The following is a 21,734-nucleotide window of genomic DNA, read 5'->3' on the forward strand; positions in this document are numbered from 1 at the left end:
CTGAAAATGCCTGAGTGGCGGGCCACTTCATTGTGTGGAGACAGCTGCTCTCTGTGACGTTTCAAGGAAGCAACTCTTGGAAGAAGCCAAACGGTTAATGCAAGTATAGAGCTAAGAATCATGGACAGGCAGAAAGCACTCTCATTTTGATTGGAGGGACTTTGCCAATCCTTTGTCTCTGGAAGAGGTGTGAGGTGGGGCAAGAGTGGAGGTTTGATTTGTAGCCGGCAGAGCCTCTCCCCATTTTCAGTGAGGCATTTCTTTTGAGAGACACCTCATGGCCACATTCGGAACACTTCCTTTTATTCTCTCTGTTAGCATACAGGTATGGATAGGCAAAGCTCCTGAGGAGACGACAGGGTGTGCCAGGATGTGGGGTGTCCCTCCGCAGTTATCAGGCCTTTTGACTAGTATGCTGCCTTCGTTGTTTATTGACAAGAGCTAACCGGGAGTGAGAAATGGAGTTCTTTTTTTTCTGAATGCGGGGTGTTGTGATGGGAACATTGGGGAGGAAAGTCAGTGAGGGTACTGACTTCAGGGGAAGTTTCACAAACAAAAATGCCCAACCTGCTACTCTAGGCTGCAGCGTAGGGTCTCTCCTGGGGCAAGGAAACCTTAGGTGTGGGAATAATCAGAGTTTGGAGCTAATCGTAGTTCCTTCTGGGATAATGAACGAAATTAGTAAACCTGAATCTAAAACTATTGTTATGTGTGTTTGTGATTTGCCTTTATATATGTCTGTATACCACATGTGTGCCTGGAGCCCGTGGAGGCCAGAGGTGGGCATCAGATTCCATTGGACTGGAGTTACAGATGATTATGAGCTGGGAATCGAACCCAGGTCTTCTGAAGAGCAGCCAAGTATGAACTTTAGCAGTCATTTGAATTAATTGATCTAGTGCTAGTCTACAGAGAAATCTACTTGGTTCATTGTCTGTATCTGGTTTACAAATGCATGCTGACTTTTTTTTTATGATCAGCATATTGAGACTTTATTCAGAAAGAGCACCAGGTTTTATTATTAAAAATGTACTTTTAGGGTAGGGGAGGAGCTTAGTGATAGATCACTTACATAGCATGAGCAAGGCCCTGGGTTTAATTCTCAAAACCCCTCACCACCTGAAATATCAGTTGAGTTGTTTTTTATACTTAAACCACACAGTTCAAACTCTTAATCTTTTGTAGGTTTCCAGGTCTCATCATTGCAACCTCAAATTCCCTGGTATCCCTTAAACTACTGTCCAGGCATGGGTCATGTGATTACAAGGTCACTGTGCTTAGCCTAATCAGTAGGGACCCTGGCTGTTGATGTGGGGATTTAACATAATCACATCATATGTATAATGAGAGACTTGAAAGCGATGTCTAGGATGGGCAGTGGAAGTGAGGTGAATCGCTGGGTGTCTACAATCTGTTAGCCACAGCCTTAAGGGTCTTCCAAGTTGCTTTCTCTGCTTCCCTTGTCTTTTAACCCCCTTGCCTTCCCTCAGACCTAAAGCCTGGATTCTCATTACTGATCTGCTTGTTAGGCAGATTTTCACTTTCCTTGGCTGGACTGCGAGGCCTTTCGGGGCAGAATCTATAAGATGAGGTGAGGACTTGGAAGATCACACAGGAGTTTCTGAAAGGATGATTATATTTCAAACAAAATGAGTGAACCAAAAACATGTACAAACACAACCAGAAAGGTATTTCCGTTTTCAGAAGGATTGGCAGGTTTCTATAACTTAGTGCAGTTATGGTAAATACAGACGAATGGTTCATGAACTCATAGATAGTCCTGCCCAAACAAACAAAGAACAAGAGATCATTTGATTCTAAGCCCCCAAGGCTTGTTTAGATGCCTGAAGGGTGAGAATTCCTCAAGTTTAAAGTGTGAAGTCCTGGGAGAGGAAGCTGGGAGAGGGGATTTGACTGCTTTGCAAGAGGCAAGTCCTTTGGTCTCAAAGAGTCTGTCATTTCAGAGGATGTAGCCTGGGGTGGGGGTGTTGCCTAAGCAATTAGGTTTCAGTCAAAAGGCTGGAATCTCTCGGCTCAGGAAGCCCAGGCACCCTTCATTTGTCTTCAGAACAAGCCTCAGTAAGAGTTAGGACAGGTAAAACTGCCTATTTCTCAGTGGTCCTCTCCCTCAAGGGGTCTAAGGATGGAGTTGGTTGGCTGTCTGAATGGATGGTTGGTGTCCCTTTGACCAGCACCTGCTGGCACAGAAATGTCCACAGCCTGCCTACCTCTAAGCTTGGTCCCACCCACACTAGACAGATGCAATCCTAGCCGGGTTCTGGTCTTCCCTGAGCCACGTCAGGGGGAGAAGAATGACAAAAACAAACACACAATCCCTCTTCCTCATAGACAGGAAGGATTTAAGCCAAGAATGCAAGGTGTGCCTGGTGGCCTTTATCCCCAGCTGCACAGCTGTTACACACATGCACTGGCTTATTTACTTGGGTAGAGGCAGTATGGTGTGTCATGTTGGCCAGAGACCAGGAAATAATTGAGTTGATAAGCAGCCAAGTCAGAAGGCACATATGTCTTCCCAAGTCGTATGGCTGGCTGCTCCTTCCTTGTACAAAAGCACACCAAGTAATACGGGAGGTCATGGTGCCTTCCCATCTGATGCCCCTTAGCCAGTGTTCCAGAGAAGGGTCTGCTGTAAACACTCCGGCTCTCCTAGCAATCTGCCCGGTTGTGGACTTATTCAGAAGAACACGTAATAAGGCAAATCCGGTTCTTTTCCTTTATATCACAGCCGTACCGCTTTCTAACTGTGCAGTTGACTTCTTTGCACCTCATCGTATTTATCTTACTTTGAGCTCATGGCAATATCTCTCCTAGAATTCTTAGGAGAAGCAACTATTTAACAGCCCTTTTTTTCCCTCCACAATAACTGGCCCATTGTGTTCATTTTTTGTTTGGTTGGTTTTGGTTTTTTAAGATAGCGTTTCTCTGTGTGGCCCTGGCTGTCCTGAAACTCACTCCATAGACCAGGCTGGCTTAGAACTCAGAGATCACCTGCCTCTGTCTCTGGAGTGCTGAGAGTAAAGATGTGCCCCTCCATGCCTGGCTGTTGATTTTTTTTTTTACATGCTTTTTGTTGTTGTTGCTGATTTATTTATTTATTTTTTTGAGAAAGGGTTTCTGTTTGTAACATTCCTGGCTGTCCTGGACCTTGCCTTGCAGACCAGGCTGGCCTCAAACTCACTGAGATCCGCCTTCCTATGCCTCCCAAATGCTGGGATTAAAGGCGTGCACCACCACCAAGCCTGGCTGTTAATTTTTTAATAGATATTTCAGAAAGACAACCTCTTCCGGCCATTTCCAGTTGGAAACATCTCTTCATATTCGACATTCTTGGTGTCCAGGTTGTATTGGAACATGGCAGAACAGAGGCGGCCAGGCAGGAATGGGGTATTGGAAACCTAAGCCCCATATTCTCCCTCCTGTGTCGTTGCTCTTGCATTATGCTATACAGCTTGAATATCCATGGATATGAGGTGCAAAAGAAATAGGAATTCTACTCAATCTTCCAGGAATTGAATCTAGGTTCTAGTCTAGCCTCCCTCTCTAAGTCCTCTTGTGCTTGCTCTTTAGCTCAGATTCTGTCCCAAACCTGCCACGTGGAAAAATGCCCAGCCCAGATGAAGAAGGAAGGCGATCACTGTTGCCAGAGGACTTCATGCTAGCAACAGATCGGCAGTCATACAGCCACTCGGCTCTTAGAGGAAATGCTTTTTTTAAAAAAAGTCAAAGAGCAGACAGACCCAGGATGGAACTTTCACAGGCATCTAACCTGGAAGGACGTTCAGGCTTGTGCAAAAGGGATGTAAACCATCTCTGCAAAGGCCCTGGAAAGAGGACGTGGGAGGGTGGGGGGAGCCAGAGCTTTCCTGTCCTCTCTGCTAACCCACAGAACAGGAGCACCAATTGAACTTTACTACGGGGCTGTATATTGTTTGGTTTAATCTTAAGGAAAGCTGCTTTTTGCTGTGTGAGTGGCTTTGCCAAGGCCAAGGCCAAGCCTGGAAGCAGAAGGATGCTGCAGGAGCTGCATGTCTTCTTAGGATGCTGCAGGAGCTGCATGTCTCTGTGTTAGAAGCTCTTTTGATAAATGCCATAATCTCAGATCTGTAAAGGCACTTGAGAACTAGGTACCATTACCTGTTATTTAAACTGGGCATATAAACTAAATTTAGGCAGGTATTGTATCCAATTAGTTACAGTTTATCAATGCTAGTAGATGTGAGAAGATTAAAAGGAATATTTTAATAAGTCAAAGAATACTAGCAGATGGTGGACTAGCACACGTGGTTACCCTTACCAAAGATGGCAGTGAGGTTAAAATGGCAGCTACCCATGTGTTTGTATTTTTCCAGAGCTGCTGTCATCTGGAGATAGAAGTTTTACTGATCTTAACATATATAAAGCCCATGACCCGAGGACCTGGCATACAATAAGTTCTCGATAGATGTTAGCCATGATTAACGTATGCCTAACTCCTGGAGGCCATCAAGACTTCTTGGCTCTGTGTAGCTCAAACTTTCTTGCTGTTGCTGATGTTGCCACCGTTCCTGTTGGCCACAAGGAAATGGTATAAGCTGTTCGTGCTGGCCAATCTCTCTGCAGGTCCACAGAGTCTTAGTTGTTCATAGGTTAGAATTAAATGACCCATGGATATTGTGTCTGTCATTGCCAGAGATGGTAAAAGAGAGGAAATATGGTAAGCAGGCTGATGTAATGATGGGTAGGCCAGTCAGTGTCTTCGTAGTGACTGCAGGATAGCATCGTATATACATGCTAATATGAACTCATGTTTTATTCTTATTTGTTCATCATTTTACCTCATCAAAGCTGTGAATTTTTAAAAATGCTTTCTGATAAAAATTGGGTGGCTTGCATGGTTGCATTTCATAATAAAAGGAGTAAATAGGAAATATGAATATGAATTCATTCTGGCATTAATACAAGATCATTTGAACCATCTCCTTTAAAAAGTAGAGTTGAGGGTTTAGGGTATTAAATGAATTTTGTAGCCCAAGGGCAGAACTTTACGCACCCTGCACCTGTAGTACAGTCTCTTGGCCTATGACTTCCCCATCATTAACAGGTCATAAAACAATTCTGGAGCCATTGTTCGAAATGTAAGGAAGATGACCTGTGTGAAGGACTCTCAGATACCACCACCTCTGGCTAAGTCTCTTCCTGTCTTTGGCACTTACCTCTGCCTATCCATCAGAAAACCCATCCTTCTGTTTTCAGAAAGGACAGTAATGAGAAAATTAACAGTTCCCGTTTTTCCCACTGAGGGATTCCCAAGATTGTGTGCTCCTGCATCCATAGCCATGGTTACAGTGGTACAATTTTTGCTCTCCTTTATGGTCCAGAGATTGGCACTGTAACACTGCTACATAGTAGAACTTCAGTCCGTCTCTCACCAGCTCCAAGCAGCTATCAGCTCTGAGAGCACAAACCCTAGGTAATCTACTAAGCAACTTAAAAAAAATTCCTCTTAACTAAATCAAGTTCCAAATTTTATACAGACTTTAAAGAGAAAGTAAAGGGCTGGAGAGATAGTTCAACTATTAAGAGCACCGGCTGCTCTTCTAGAGGACCTAGGTTCAGTGCCAGCATCCATGGGGTGGCTCACAACTGACTGTAACTGCAGGGGCTCCAGCACATTCTGGCCTCCATGGGCACCAATAAGCACATGGGATACAGACATCCATACAGGCCAAACACCCATACACATAAACATTTAAAACAAAAAGGCGTGAAGAAGCACTGGGAGAAGCATAATCCTTCCAGATATTGAAATTGATCAAGACTCAGCAAGTCCTAGAATATCCCAGACTAGACTAAATGTTTCTCAATTTGTGATTTAGACCCAATATTTGGTATTTAATTCTTTGTTTAAAACCGATAATAATTACTGTAACAACATCTTAGTCAGGCAGCAATATGTGCCAGACAGCGTGATAAATATTTCTCCTGAGATCTCATTTAATTTTCATAGTACTGGGAAGGAAATATGATTTCTCTCATTTTATTGATACAGATACTGAGGCTCAGAGTCAAAATTACTTGATGGGGGTGGGGTGGCCATTTGACAGTTTATTTCTAGGTCCATAAAAACAGGGCAGGCAGATGCCATGGAGAGGTTGTACAGCTGGTTCTCTTATTAAGTCAGCCGGTTCTACCTGGCCAGCACTGCACAGCAGCCAGCTGTCTGGCGTTTTGAAGACATGGCACATTAATGCTTACTAGGTTAAAGAAAAGGCGCCCGTCTGTACTCTCCCGAACAACCCCATCACTTCTGGGCACATCTATTCCTTGGGAATGTCTGTTTCCACCATTCATTCTCGTATATTTCCTGGTCTGAAAAACTGCCCTTTTTTCCTGGCTCCCTCTACAGCCCGTGAGACACTCGGCTCAGAAGCTGTTTGACACCGAGAAGAACCGTGACCCAGTGCCCTACTGTTAGCACATGGTTCCTGTGGTTATGCTTTCTCAGCTCAGAGCCCTAAAAATAATGCTGGGTCTGAGGTGGATTGCACAAATCCAGAGAAAATATGTCTTGACGGTGACTAATGACCATAATAATGGTTAAAACTCATAAAATTCTGTCAGGGAAATCTTTTCTAAACCAATTTATATTCAGCAGACAAAGGTCATTCTTCTTCCTTACAGTAATAAAATAAAAGCTATAATAGCTCTAGATATATTATCCGATTTATCAGCCGCACCCGGGCCATGCGGTATTAATCCTTTGTGATGCTTTAGGAAATTGAAGCCACGCTTCACTGTCAGACACCAGCCAAAGACAGTCGGATCCAGATTTCTAAACTGCACTCCGGTGCCCCTTTAAAAACAGATGTTTACTCCTTAGCTTTAATTCTGTTTTAAAATACTACACCCAGTCAATGCCAAGAGATGAAGTTTTGCCACCGCTTGGGCAGGCTGAAGACCACGTTGGCTTTCTGAAAACACTTGCAGAGAGATGTAGTCAAGGCATGCCTCCTATCCTAGCTGCCCCTATCAGTGCTTGCCTGGTTCACTAGCTTAGATGCATTTGGAGGTGTGACTTGTGCTGCTTGCCAGTCATGTTAGCCTTGGCCCTAGAGGATTGGAGAGAGTCCCCAAACACCTTTACAGGCATGATGGTGTTTCATCAGCGTCTGCTTCCCATTGCCTGCTAGCTGGTATCAGCATGGCTCCCTTAACTGCCCGATATTGTTTGCCCTTCTGTTCAGTAAATCAGCTGAAAAGATAGTATTAACTATGATACTCAGGCAGCTACGGGGCTGGGTGTCTTTGCTGTTACTCATTAGAGGACGAGTGTTCATATTGTACTGTATTGATGCCCAATGTTAGCTAGGGTTTCCCTTTCATCCTTGCACTAAAGGCTAGTGAGAGGAGCGTGCTATTGTTTCTCCTGGGCATACCCGAAGCCTGTCCTTTGAAGTCATCCTGCACTAATCATGAATGGATGAAGACTGAGTTCCTTGAAGGTGAACTTTCCGTTAATATAGTGTGATCGTTCAGGCTGTGTTTGCTGTCATTGTGGTTAGAGTGCAAAATTCCTTTTACAGGTTTGTGTATTGGATCCCTTTCTCTCCTGTTTGAGAAGGCTGGGGAACCATTAAGTGGGGGGAGTCATGCAGGAGGAGATGGGTCGCTGAGGGCGAGGCACAAGCTTTCAGGTTTTGTAGCTCTCATCCTGCTTCCTGTCTGTCAGCTTTCTGTTTCCTGACTCCCACGCTCGGTCATGATACCTTTCCCACTGAGATAGTCTATATACCTTCATAAACTGTGAGCCAAAATTAACCCTTTTTGCCTTCCCTTGCTGCTTGTCAGATCCCAGCAGTTAGAGAAATGGCCAACACAGTGATGGGTAAACATGGAGACCATCAAGTGAAGGAAATGCGAGCTGAGGAACGGGGGAACGGGGGGGGGGGGGGGGGCGCTTTGGTGACAGGGAGCAAACATAAGTGCTGACCAACCAGAAGTCTGAAAAGGAGGGTTTGTGGGGGCAATCTGGTGGCTGACACTCGCGGGAATGAAGGGCAAGGGGAAAGATCAAGTCGGACAGCCAGTTCCAGAAAGGAGCAAGAGCCTATGAGCTTGCAGGCGCTTCCTTCTAAGCAATACCACCCTGGAGAAGGAGCAACATGCTTTCTCATTTTCAGGGAAAGAGCTCTGTAGTGACTCAAAGCCAACAATGGCCACAAGTCCGTCTTTTTAAGTCTCTTCTAAATGAATCTTAAGACCTAGAAAGCACTAACCATAAAGGAAAATAATCAATAAATTAGATCACATTTGAAGTAAAAGTACCTGTTAATTAAAAGCTATTAGAAGCAAACGACTGGGTAGGAAGAAATGTTGCCGATAGGTATATCTGGCAAACGGCTGACGTGCAGAACATAAACTTCTGTGAATCAGCAGGAACACAGCAAACAACAAACAAAAAAGCCTTGTGAAATAATGTCATGGGCCAGGAAAAGGTGCTTGTCATGTAAGCCTGGTGACCTCAATTCAATTCCCAGATCCCACCTAGAGGTGGAAGGAGAGAACCTACTCCACAGACCTGTCCTTTGAGCATGCTGTGGCAGGCCTGTGCCACAGTCATATACTCTCACAATAATAATAACTATTGCTTTTAAGAGGTACTTCATAAAAGAGAATCGCCAGATAGCTAATAAAACATGCCACAGGGTGCAAGCTAACCCTAGTTATCAGTGACAGCCAGCTAAGTCTACCGAATAATAAACTGCATAGGGACCATCGTAGCTAAAGTGAAGATGACAGCAGTGTAGAGTGTTAGCAAAGATACAGGCCAACAGAGCACTGGATACTGTGGATAGAAGTATAATTTGATACAGTGACTGTTTAGCATCCTGTTTAGCATAGTCAAATAATACACCCTTGTGAGTACCGGAGTATGTACAAGAACACGCACTGAGGCACCACCTATTAATCGCCCATGTACGGAAACTACAGATATCTATAAACACACCACAGGATAAACTGTACTCGTGCACTGGGATGCAGTACAGGAATGTTCATCTATCACATGCAACACTGCGAATGAATCTCATGACCATAAGGACCCTATACTGGCTGGTCTTACCTGTGTAAAGTTCAGAATCCTGCAAGCTACTATATGGTATGAATACTCACAACAGGCATGATGAGAAGGGGAGCTGGTGGAAGGGCTGGGGCAAAGTGACGTCTTCCTGAGTGCTGGCTGTGTTCTGGCTCTCGATCCATTAATGTCTTCACAAACCACATTAAGCTGTAAATATAGATAGAATTTATGTTCTTTTTCCCTGTGCTGGACGTTTTAATAAACTGTTCGCAGAAAGCAAAGGAGAAAGTGAGCCTGGTGCTATAGGTCCATAATCCAGCACTTGGGAGGGGAAGGCAGGAAGAGCTCTGTAAATATGAGACAAGCCAGGACTGGGTAGTGAGTTCCAGGCCTACCTGAGCTAAATGGTGAGAATGTGTCTAAAAAAAAAAAAAAAAAAAAAAAAAAAAAAAACAGAAATGAAAAAAGAAAGGGGAGACAGGGACACAATGAGAAAGGCCAAACTGACAATGTCAGGGTCTGAATCCTGACTCACTGACTGGGTGTTACCGGGTGATAGTGGTTGTCGGGTTATTAGATGAATTCAGCAACATAGTCCACATATAGTACTTGGGTCTAATCTCTAAGATATCTCTGTGTATTTACTAATATTCCAGAATGTACATTTCTGGGCTAAAGTGTTTTAACCTGTACAAAAGCCTGACCTTGAGGTGAGGCTAGAATCAATAGAGACAAGTCAAATAACAAACAGTTGCCTCTATAAGAACTGAGAAAATACAGATTAGTCATTGGTAAGGGAAATATGCAGTTGGAGCTAGAGAGATAGTTTTGTATTTAATATTTAAGAGCATTTGCTGTTTTTGCAGAGGACCTGTTTGGTTCCCAGCACCCAAGTGTGGAGGCATCCTGCCACCTGTAACTCTAGCTCCAGGGGATTAAATGTACTCTGGCCCCCAAGGGTACCTGCATACACAGAAAGACACACACACACACACACACACACACAAATGAATACATAAATGAATCTTAAAAAAAATAGAAAAATACAGCTGGGTGGTGGTGGCACACGCCTTTAATCCTAGCACTTGTGAGGCAGAGGCAGGCGGATCTCTGTAAGTTCAAGGCCAGCCTGGTCTACAGAGCTAGTTCTCGGGTAGTTGAGGCTACCAAAGGAATACGGTCCAGAAAAAGAAGAAAGAAAGAAAGAAAGAAAGAAAGAAAGAAAGAGAGAAAGAAAGAGAGAAGGAGAGAAAGAAAGAAAGAAAGAAAGAAAGAAAGGAAGGAAGGAAGAAAGAACACACAAGGAATGATACTACACGTCACACTGCCCTGAGTAAAACTCATGGAGTGGCTAAAGAAGTAGGTTAGTGCTCACCCTTCAGGGGCTGACTGAAGGACATACAAGGGCTCTTGTTTCTTGTGGAGGTTGCGGAGACATGAATCCGTACAGTCCTGTCTATCTGTGTGCCCTTTCTCGCCGTGTGTTCTGCTTCGGCCTGATGAAGAGAATGGTTTTGAAACTCGAAGTTTTGGCTCCAAGATGAATTACCTAAGCTAACTTTTTCTTACTATAGACTATGAAACCTCTCCTTGTCTTGAGGGTAAGTCAGAGTACTATAGTGTTTTATGTTACCTCATCAGCTCACTGGGGACAGTTTCTTACAAATTGGGACAGGTTCTTCCTGTGTTGAGATTTGAGGCCTCTCCCAGGGCTTTGTTTTGTTCATGGAATGACCTCGTGTCATTTGTGAATGGACCTGTCACAATGTGTCGTCAGTTTGGTGGTGCCATGACTCACCCACGGGGGCAAAGGTCACTCCTGCTTATCAGTACTATGGCTTGCTGCTTGTCCCCACACCATGCCATTGGCTTCCTTTTCCTGTGTTTACTCACAGACACACCTGCTGGGTACCCACGCAGTATCTCAGATTCTAATATAGCATTTCATAATGAATAAAAGCAGCACAAAAGATAAAAGGAAATGCTGGAGACTTTCCCTTCCAATTGTTTATAGGCCGGTGATGAAATAGCATGTGCTTCTTCTGAAAACGGCAGTTTTCCTTTTCCTCCTTTCTCTCTGCTCCGCCTCTACTCGGTACATCTTTTCACATTCTCGTCCCATTTACATCTCCTCAGAGTAGCATTCCATAAAAGCAGGCTAAAAGCAGTTTGACCCCATCTCTCTGCAACAGAAGCCATCCGTTCTTAGCCCATATCTTCCTATTCCCGCAGCTCGTAGTCCTTGCTGGCAGTGCATTATGTTAATGATAATCTCGGAAAGAGCTATCTGTCTTGTCCTATAGAAGGCACTTGCCCGGCACTGGTTCACGAATCTCTGGCTCTTAACGCATGGCTACGGGGTGTCATTTTAGAAGTGAAGGCCTAGGATTTGGCATAAGTGGCACCAACTTTCCCCAGCCACAACCGATTCATGGCACAGTACCATCCCCCATCCTCGTGGGCGTCTCATGTGCCTCACGGAAGTGCATGAGGTATTTGCTTTGCTGACTCAATCATGCTAATTCCCATCTCCCTTCAGTTTGTCAGTTACACGCATGCAAAGTTACGTGGTTGGCAGAGGTTGGCACTGTGGTCTTTGGCATCATGGATATGTTCTTCCTTTCCTGGTACTAGTTTGACTGGGGTGTCAGTAAGAGCCAGGTGAGCCTTGCATACAGATTCTGAGCTCCTATTTTAGAAACACATAGCCTGCTATGCCATCATAGGGCCACCACATCTACACTGCTATGTATATTAAAATCTTAGATGCACCTGAGCCTTCTAGTCTATGCAGGAAGAGCCCCTCCTATATTGAGAAAGCTCTGCTATCTTGCTCCTACCTCACTAGGCCAGCTCTATCTGAAAGATGTATTACCTATTGCCAGCTTCTGTTCTCGACACTTGCAAACGGGCATCCCATGCTGGTTAAGACGCGTATTGCTGTGAGCCAGGCACAGAGCTGGCAGCTCATAGATAAATGATCTCAATGGATACTTACGGAGGCACCCGCTGCGCTCGCGCTCTCTCTCTCTCTCTTCTGTCTCTCTCTCTTTCGTTCTATTCTTCTCTCTAGCTTTCTCGTAAAGCGCTCAGACTGAGACAGCTGCTGTTGGGTCCACAGGGTCATGCCAGAGGTAAGGGCTCAAGCCATGTTCAGGTGAGCAGGGCGTCTCAAAGCTAGCAAGTCACTCTTGGTCTCCTGGGCGATACTCCCATAACTGTGACATACACTGGGCTCTTCTCTAACTTCTCCTCTCGGGCGACTCACTAGCCAGGGTGGGCAATGACGAGCATGGCAGAGCATGCCAGTGTGTAGTGGGACCAAGACGTTGGTCGCAGCTTAGCTCTGCTTGCAGGGATAGCAACCTCTAACAAGCGGACTGTGGTGTTCACAGCGACTTTCTCAGCGATGACTTTCTAAGGCTGCCTTTCCGATTCCAGCAGTCTAAGCCATCTGATGCAGCTGAGATGCTTGTGGTCTAGAGCAGACACCTGTCTCACGCTGGGCTTTGAGCAGCTTGAGAAACGGATACAGGAGTTAAGCTCTTATTTCCAGCTGTGTGCTTTGTTTTTGTAGACTAGGAAGTCATCCTCTAGAGAGCCACACATCCTTTATTGTTCATTTCCTCTTCCCCAGAGGGAAGTGTCTCTTGCTTGCGAGCAGTTCCAGTGGTTTTAGTGTCCATGGCTCCAGTGTTCCCACCATGGGAACACCATTCAAAGTCACTGTCTTGTCCAAATAAACGTTATTATGTTTTCCTTTCTGATGACAGGTTCCTGGATAGATGGATCACTTTCTGCATATATTGAGATGGTCTCAATATTGAATATACAATGAATGTCCCTATTTTTATCATCTTATATTAATTACTAAGGTTAGAAACTTTTGGTGTTTCAAGACAGGGTTTTTTTGGTGTAGCCCTGGCTGTCCTGGAACTTGCTTTGTAGACCAGGTTGGCCTCAAATTCATAGACATCCACCTGCCTCTACCTCATAGGTGCTGAGATTAAATGAGTGTGCCACCACTACCTTGCTTAGAACATATTCTTGAGCTGAAAGGCCATCCAGCTTCCTGTCTGGATGCACGCCTGCTCTCCCAGCACTCGGAAGACTAAGACAGGAGACTTTCCAGTTTAAATCTAGCCTACTCCCAGGGGGCCAGAGGACACTGGAGAGATGGTTCAACATTTAAGAGCTCTGCCTGCTGCTTACAGTTGCCCATACCTTGCCTCTGTGGGTACCAGGCATGTATGTGCCACCAACACACTACTACATATAAAATAAATCTTTAATTAAAAAACACCTAAATTATATAGCATGAAAATTTAAAAATGACATTCAAATGTATCCAGGTGTCCCACATGGGACTCACATCCACGCTTCAGTGTGTGAGGTAAGTTATCTTTAAAAGGAGGAGATGGAGACTCTGAAACAAGAAAGACCCCAGCTGTGGCAGTGCACACCTGTAATCCCAGCACTCGGCAAGTAGAGAGAGGAAAATCAGGAGTTCACAGGCTCACCTACCGAGGGAGTTTAAGGCCACCCTGGGCTACCTGAGAGCCTGTCTCATCCCCTTTACCCACCCCCATGAGGAAGTTGCTTGAGATTGGCTAGCCCTGGCGACACTAAGCTGTAGCCCCAGTGCTGTGTTTAGAAGGTTACTCTGGTCTTAGGCTGCCTGTAAATTCACTTCTGTGGCTTGGATCTTAGCTTCTCTACTTGTGTGGCTTTCACTGATCACTGAAATTCTATGTCTTATTGTCCCCCATCCCTAAAATATGGTTACAGTAGGGCCTGGCCCGGGTAGGTAAATGGGTATCTCAGGGTTAAACAAAACCATTTGGTTCCTCACGGACAGAATGCCTAGCATGCAGTAGCATGTGTTTAGTGAGGGTTAGCGTGATCTCTTCTGTCATATATGCAACGATGGGGTGGCAGGTACCCACATACCGCTCTGCTATGTGTTTAGCTGCAAAGGAGATTCCAGCTGATCCCTAGGAAGTGCCCCAAGTATGGGGCACAGAGCTTCTGCTTGTCAACATGTCACAGTGTGTCCCCGCTGGGCAACAGCAGCCTGATCACATGACCTCACCTGGGTCGACTCAAGTCCTGGTCTCTAAATGTCAGCTGGGATCAGATTTACTTCATTAAACCAACCCAGCAGTATTGCTCGTCCTTTATCCAATGTCATCCTTTATTACTTTTCGTATATCCTGTATGATCACGGAGGTGGCCAAATACTGCATTTACATACCAGAATTGAGATTTGAATGATCTGCCCTTTGTCCTCAGTCGGTGTACTGGATGTGTCTGTTAATAGCCTAATCAGGCACTGCTAACAGCTCCTTTTCTTTCTTTGTCATTGCACTGCTTGGTTTGTTGTTGTTGTTTTGTTTTTTGTTTTTTATTTCTGTTGCCCCAGGAAAATTCTCAGCCAATATTTATTTCATCTTGATTTTTGAGACGGGATCTCATGTAACCCAGGCTGGCCCTGAACTCGACCCGGAGCCAAAGCTGGCCTTAAACCACTATCTCTTGTTTCTTAAATAGTGGGGTGATAGGTATGTTGCCACCATGCCTGGAAAACAGGCTATAAATTGCCCTTGCAGAATAACATCCATGCGTGTGCTATGGATATTCATGCATGAATACACAGCTTGAATATAGCACACTCCAGTAGTGATGTTGAGCATCACGAGCAGCAGCAAGATTTGGGTATTCTTTATTATCTGAATGTTTTTCTGTGCTTCCCAAATACTTTATGGTGTGCTGATTGGTCTTATGCCAACTTGACACACAAACTAGAGTTGTCTGAAAGAGGGAAACTTAACTGAGAAAAATGTCTCCATAAGATCCAGCCATAAGACAATTTCTTAATTAGTTATCAAAGGGAGGGGGCCCAGCCAATTGTGAGCGTTTCCTTTCCTGGTCTGGTCCTGGACTCCAAAGCTACACAGAGAAACCCTGTCTGGAAAAAACAAAAACAAACAAACAAAAGACATATACTTTGTCCTTAAAAGCCAAGGAATATAATTTTTCTTATATTTATAGGAACAAAATATTGTTGATTTAGAACATGATAACTTAGAACATGTATATAACCAATCTTCTTTGAACTGATTTCAAATGTGAGTTACACTAGACTCAATACCCTGGAATCCTGAACCGTTCTCAACAGAGGCACAAGGACACTCACCCTATGGCTCTAGAGACAGATGTTGAGTTAACTTTAGTCCAGAGTTCGTTAAATGGTTGCTTTTAATAATAAGGGTCAAAATTTATTTTTCATGGTTCTGGAGGCTGAGAAGTCCATAATGAAGGTGCCAGCAGTTTCAGCATCCAGTGAGGATCCTGGTCTCTGCTGCCAACATAGCACCCCAATTTCCTTGGTGCTCACTAGTCGCTTCCTAAAACCCTTCTGTTGTACAGGAGGACCAAACCCATGGGATTTAATCATTTCCTAAAGGTCCACCTCATAATACTATCACACTGGGTGTTAGATTTTCACATTACATGTTAGTGGAGTCCGTACACCAAACCATTAAAGATAGGCGACAGGTAGAGTAAGTGACACCTCTTGGTTCAGGTTGTCTAAGGCACACGGAAGTGCTCTTACATTCCCTGCTCTCCTCTAGTCCCTAGCTACCTGACTTCACTTCCTTCCCCAGAAATAGTCACGATCTCTAAGAGTCTTGAAAAGGCTATAGTGCCTTTGATTTGTTATATAACACAGCTTATTATCACAGATCCATAGTTGTAGACAAGTGTAACAATATATTTTCAAATGAATCCCTTTGCCAAGAATGCTTTCAAATTACCATTCTTTTAAACAGGCGTACTTTCTAAATTTTCTGGTTTTCTGTTAGGTTGCAATGACTACCCACCTGGGACTGACCTATTCAAACAAAATAGAGGAAAACTCGTTAGTAACCCAAAAATACTTTGATATCCAAATAGTAGTCTGAATCATAGCCAGACAGTGCTTGCTCACTGTGAACGATGAGAAGCAAGTTCGTGCATGTTATTTCATATTTATTTTCGAACAACCCCGTGGGCTAGACCAGAGATAACTGTTCCATGTTATTGTGAGCAAATTGGCACAACAGCTCTCAGTAGAGTTGAGAGTAGAAACAAAGCCTCCTCCTGTTGCATAGCTTTGTCAAAGGCCCCACAATGCTAAAACTCTTCAAGATCTTCCCCCCCAAGAGCTCACAGCCTCAAAGAAAAAAAAATATAATGCCAAATATTTCTATAACACTTACACCAACTCCATCCTCGCGTCAGCGTAGGAGAATCTCCACTCTGCATTTATGGAATTAAGGCCTCTTGTGTTTAAGAAAGGAGCCAGGAGGTGAGTGAGCACCAATCACATATCCTCCATCACTTGACACACATCAGCCTGGGTTTACAGGTTCAGCCAGGCCAAAGGTGGGTTTTTTTATTACCCCAGAATAAATATTTGTACAAATCTCTTGTACAAATAGCAAAACTCATTGCTTTCAAACTTAAGAGTTTCAGGTATGCCTTTTATATTGCTCAAACAATAAAATAGAACTAACTGTTGTATTGCCTTGTGGAAAGTGTAAGCACTCGTAGAGGAGAATAATGAAGCCAAAATATTTTTTGCCCAGTAGCCATAGATAGATGTCTGAAGGACCCTGGCTAGGAATACCTGTCTACCTACACACCCCACAGGATCTTTTCATCCATCTGTGTTACTTGGTCGCTAAAAAACTCACATGGCAACTAACAGAAGCCAACTCAACTAAGCAAAAATAATTTCTTCTAAGAACATAATAGTGTGTAGAAGAAACAGAAAAGCCAGACGCTTAGGCTTTAGGAAATTGCCATGTCAACTTATGCTTTGTCACAGAACATCTCCAAATTTAGTGGCTCAGAACCATCCTTTGTTTTGCTCATACTTCTTGTAAATCAGCAGTCTGGGCAGGGCTTGAACATCCTAGATTGTGTGAGGCTCTGCTGGTCTCCCTGGGGAGTTTCTTGTTCATGGAGTGTGCCGTCAGTCAGCTAGCTAAGCACAGTACAGTTCTCTTCCATATGGTTACCCATCCCCTGGAAGGTCACTCACACGAACGATGGTCTCAGGGTCTCAAGTGCTGGGTAAAAGTAAAATCCAAATGTACGAGCATTTTTCCCATTTCTTTTCAGGAGCTAGCAGAGGCCGGCTCTACTGACTTCCCACCAGGGTTCAGGTCAGTTGCCTCAGCGTAGTGAAAGGGGTTTTAGGATAGCTCTGATCTGAGAGACAAGACTCACGCATGCTTGCAGTTCCGGCCGAGTCTCTTTATTATTTTGCTGTAATTCTAATTTTCTTGCCCTAATTTTCGATAATTTCTTCGCTCTAATTCTGTCTCAATTCTAATTCCAATTCTCTGTTACAAATCTCTGTTCCAATTCATTCTTGTTCTAATTACTCTATATTTCTCCTCCTCCTCCTCCTCCTCCTTCTTCTTCTCTACATTCTTTATTCTTCTACATTTTTACTAATTCAATCTTATTTCTTCTCCATCTTACTTCTTCTGCTGTTACAAATTCCCAAATATATATCCATATCTATCGATTAGCAACTTGTTAGTAATTTAAAAAAACTACAAGGAAAATTCTCAGGAACACAAACATTCTTTGAAGATATGCAGCAAACTTTTCAGCTAGTTTGTAGCTAGCCACAGCTGCAGCTGTGAGGATGTCTTGGCCTGCTTTTAAAGGAACCGCTACAGGTTACAAAGGGAGAAAACGAAACCATTGAGAGATCTAAGGAAAAGGCAAAGAATACATACATTATTTTGTACTTCTTAAGTGTGATTGATAATATCTGACATGATTAGTAAGTTAGGTGCTATTGATCTCTTGAAGGACTAAGGTATAACAAGGACAGGCACCTGCAACACTGCCCTAATTCATCATAAATCTTTGAAGGACTTAGATCTAACAAGGCCAAATACCTGCTATTCCGCTCTGTGAAAGTTCCTCCTGTGATCTCTCCCCAAGCACTTTCTTCTGGCCTCATCATCTAAGGTTTTTTTCCTATTACAGGGTGGGACAAAAGGTTTGATTGTCTTTTTTTATATGCCAGAATACACAGCTTCTGGGAAAACGTCGTACTACTAACAGAACACAGGAAAACTGTGCCCAACATATGAGGAATCCCCTGCTACACTGCAGGGGAGCATGCTATCACACGAGAGAATCTGCACTTAGAGACAGCCAGCCTTTCAAAAGGCAGCATTTTTCATGGTCCATGCCTACGTGAATTTAACCTACATCAGATGTGTAAATCTCTGGTGGATTAGCCTTCTAAATGTCAGCTGATCTACTGCGTAACCTTGCGGATCCCATGAATATCTACTTGTAGTACATAATTTAATTCTTTTTTTAAAGATTTATTCATTTATTACATGTACAGTGTTCTGCTTGCATGTATGCCTGCAGACCAGAAGAGGGCACCAGATCTCATTACAGATGGTTGTGAGCCACCATGTGGTTGCTGGGAATTGAACTCAGGACCTCTGGAAGAGCAGTCAGTGCTCTTAACCTCTGAGCCATCTCTCCAGCCCCATAATTTAATTCTTAATGAAGCACACACAGGGCCATACAGTCAGTGGGGGACAGGATGGATCCAGAGCAAGGATAGAGATGTAGAGATGGGAAGAATCCCTGGCCCTTTTTTGTGTCCCCCAGATATGGTCAAGAAATTTATCAGTTTTGTTGTTATTTTATTATTTTATTTTATTGTGGTGCTGGGCATTAAACCCTGGCCCCTGTGCAAGTGAGTTAGCAAGCTCTCCACCACTGGACTATATATCTGTCCCCCTGCCCCTGGCTTTATGAGACAGGTTCTCACAGTTTACCTCATTTGAACCTACCACGTGTTCTAAGTGCTAGCATTACAAGCATGCTTGCACCAAACTCCCTCTCAAGACAATGTTACTTCAAGTGCTGCCAGCTTTTTAGGGACCCTCCATCTGACTAACTTAGCCCCTAGCATTTGCACGTCTTTGAGCAAAGCCATTCAAGATTTCCGAAAGGAATCTTTATTGGGGTTATACATATTGTGGACAGAGGCCCTTGTTTTGCGATCTGTAAAGACTTATCTGGAAGGAGAAAAGTTCCCTAACAGAGACGAACAGTTATGAAGCTGTGATCCAGAGGAGTAGGGGAGGGTGCAGAGCACACAAAGCAACGCCCCGAACACACACGTCTGCTGTCCTCCGCGTCCAGACGACAGCATCAGCCCGGTTTCTCACAAGTAATGACACCCAAGGTCTGGATAGCTTTTCTGTAGCCACACCTGTCGTCAATAACTTTGAAGGAGCAAAAGTTGGCTCAAACTCTCTGGCCTAAAAGTCAGGGTGGAGAGGACCCACATCTATGGGCCCCAAGATCATCTGCTTGCTCTTTGTGCTATTGTGGCTTTTCTCTGGACCTTGTAGGAACTGTAGGCCTTTACTGGAAGCAACAGTAAAAACCTGCCTATTGGGCATCAGATTTAAACATTTAACTCAGAACACACTTGCTGTAAAGCTAGTGATGTCCCAGCACGGGCTGTAGTCCCATAGGCTTCCCCTTCCTGCCACTGCTGTATATTCATTAGGCACCAGGTAACTAGCCAAGAAAAAAACATTCTGTGAAGTTACGTAACCCACGACCCTGGCAGCGACTACAGCAATTACTTATTTGGGTCACTTTCATAGTTTCCACAGAACTGGAAGGCTAGCTGGCAGACTTCATAGGAAGCAGAGAAGGGGAATGGTGGAGACAGCTTTGTTAGATTCCAGGCACCAGAGAAAGCCTGAACAGGGTGTTAGCATTGTCACCAGGGAATGAAGTCATTTGATTGAATTAATGCCCAAATAAATTGAAGCGTTTAAGGGAATAATAGATCTTATTTGTGGCGAATGCTTCTCCTTTTGGACTGACAGCCAAGCCCATTTTTCTGACCATAATGGCCATTTCTTACAAAAGGACGGGAGGAGGAGGTGCTGTCTGTGTGTCTGTGTGAACCCATGCCAAGTATGTGAGCCACGCATGCCTAGTGCTCCAAGTTAACTTTCTCCAAGTGTTTGATCATGTTTCTTTAAAAGCTTAATTATGTGCTTCTAATATGCCTATGTATTTATTAACAAATAGACTCTATTTTGCCTATAAATTCTAAACTTAGTTTAGTTTATTTTTTATTACATTAAAAAAACAGTTTTTAAAAGAAAGGGAACACAATGAAGGTTTTAAAATACCTTCCTGGCACACCACAGTGAGTCAGGCGGTATCCTTCCTTCCTCCCTGTACTTCTACTTTAGGGACTTCTCATCTGCACCACTTACCCATACTCCTTTGCAGCCTCCTCATACCTTAGGGATAATGGGCAATCAGGGGCTTTGTCTTGTCCGAGGTGTGTTTGTGCCTGAATTCTTGTCGTTCCTTGTTATGTTAACAGTGGCTTTGTGAACGTCACTGTCTGCATATATAAAATACAGGCACTTGTGCACTTCATAATACTCATCATTTTGTAAGGGTTCGTCTTTAATAATTATAGAAAGATGTAAGTGTTTGGTTTAATCATAATAAAAGCCTCTCCGCCGACACAAATGAACCAGATTAGACCGGATTAAAATGCCCATGTTTAATAAACTGTTGGGTGGACCGAGACAGCATGGCGGGAAGAGGAGCCTGTGCAAACCCGAATAGCCTGTGGGAGTGTTCCTGACCCTTCCTGGGAGAGGAATCAGTGCTTGGCAGGCTTGGAGTTGGAGTCCGGACCAAGACAACTCCCAGGCCAGGGGCTTCCAGTCATCCCAGACTTCTTGGATATAGGGGTATTAGGGGGCTGAGGTGACGCCCCCAACTTAATATTACATTCTGGACTCTTTGGATATAGGGATCTGACAATGAGCTGAAATGATATATTTATGACCAATATTTTAGGCTCTCTTTGGATAAAGGGGCATTGGCTCAAGTCTGGCTACTTCCTGTGGGCATGGGGCGACGTGGGAAGGGGGAGAGTTGAGAGTTGGTGCGAGCATGCTCAGCCAAAGGCGTGGCTGGAACAGCATCTGGTTTACTGTCGTCCTGGAGTCCTTAGGCAGCTGATTTTTGAGGGAGATGAGAAGGCAGGTGGCTAGGATAAAAAAAATATTGTTATTGTTATTATTGGCCCTATGAAATCGGGCTAGACATGGGATGGACACAATAGCAGATAGAACCAGAGTTTAGTTGACAGGTGTCCTTGATCCAGGAGAGTTGGTACCAAAGGTGAAGTCCCAGGAGCTGTTATAGGTGTTTGGCATTATCCAGAGAGCGCTTTGTGAGTTGGTCTTGGCCCAGGCAGCAGGAGTAACCTGTAAAATATGCGTGAAACTGGCTAGGGTTAGTGTAGCAGAACTTTAAGAGAACTGGAACAGATTTTAGAAGACAATTAAAGGAAATTGGAAACTCTGAACCTCTGAAGACACACCTGAAACCTGTTAGTCCTGGACTATGAAGCCTGTTAAAGAGTCATACCTGTCTGTATTTTAGTAAGAAACTTCATTAAATGTCATGGATGAAGTAATACATTAACAGTACCTTAAGTTGTCAAATGCCATTAGACAGATCTGGGAGGGATAAATGAGCAAAAATGAGCCAGCTTTTTTAGCCACAC

At 44.0% G+C, this 21,734-nt stretch overlaps 2 protein-coding genes across 4 annotated transcripts in view; both read left to right on the top strand.

The window, feature by feature from the left end:
* LOC121452224 (cytochrome b-c1 complex subunit 7-like) overlaps positions 1 to 6,475 on the top strand; it is a 35,888-nt gene extending 29,413 nt beyond the window's left edge. Inside the window, exon 3 of the mRNA XM_041658163.1 lies at positions 6,407 to 6,475. Coding sequence (XP_041514097.1) covers positions 6,407 to 6,475 — 69 coding nt within the window. The remainder of the gene's footprint in view (positions 1 to 6,406) is intronic.
* The window catches only part of Ston2 (stonin 2), a 154,414-nt gene that overhangs the window by 104,819 nt on the left and 27,861 nt on the right, over positions 1 to 21,734 (top strand). The gene's annotated exons all lie outside the window — the stretch shown is intronic.

Source organism: Microtus oregoni, unplaced genomic scaffold (genome assembly GCF_018167655.1).
Source record: "Microtus oregoni isolate MIOR12 unplaced genomic scaffold, Mior012 000009F_ref0000495, whole genome shotgun sequence".
NCBI classification, from domain to species: Eukaryota; Metazoa; Chordata; class Mammalia; order Rodentia; family Cricetidae; genus Microtus; species Microtus oregoni.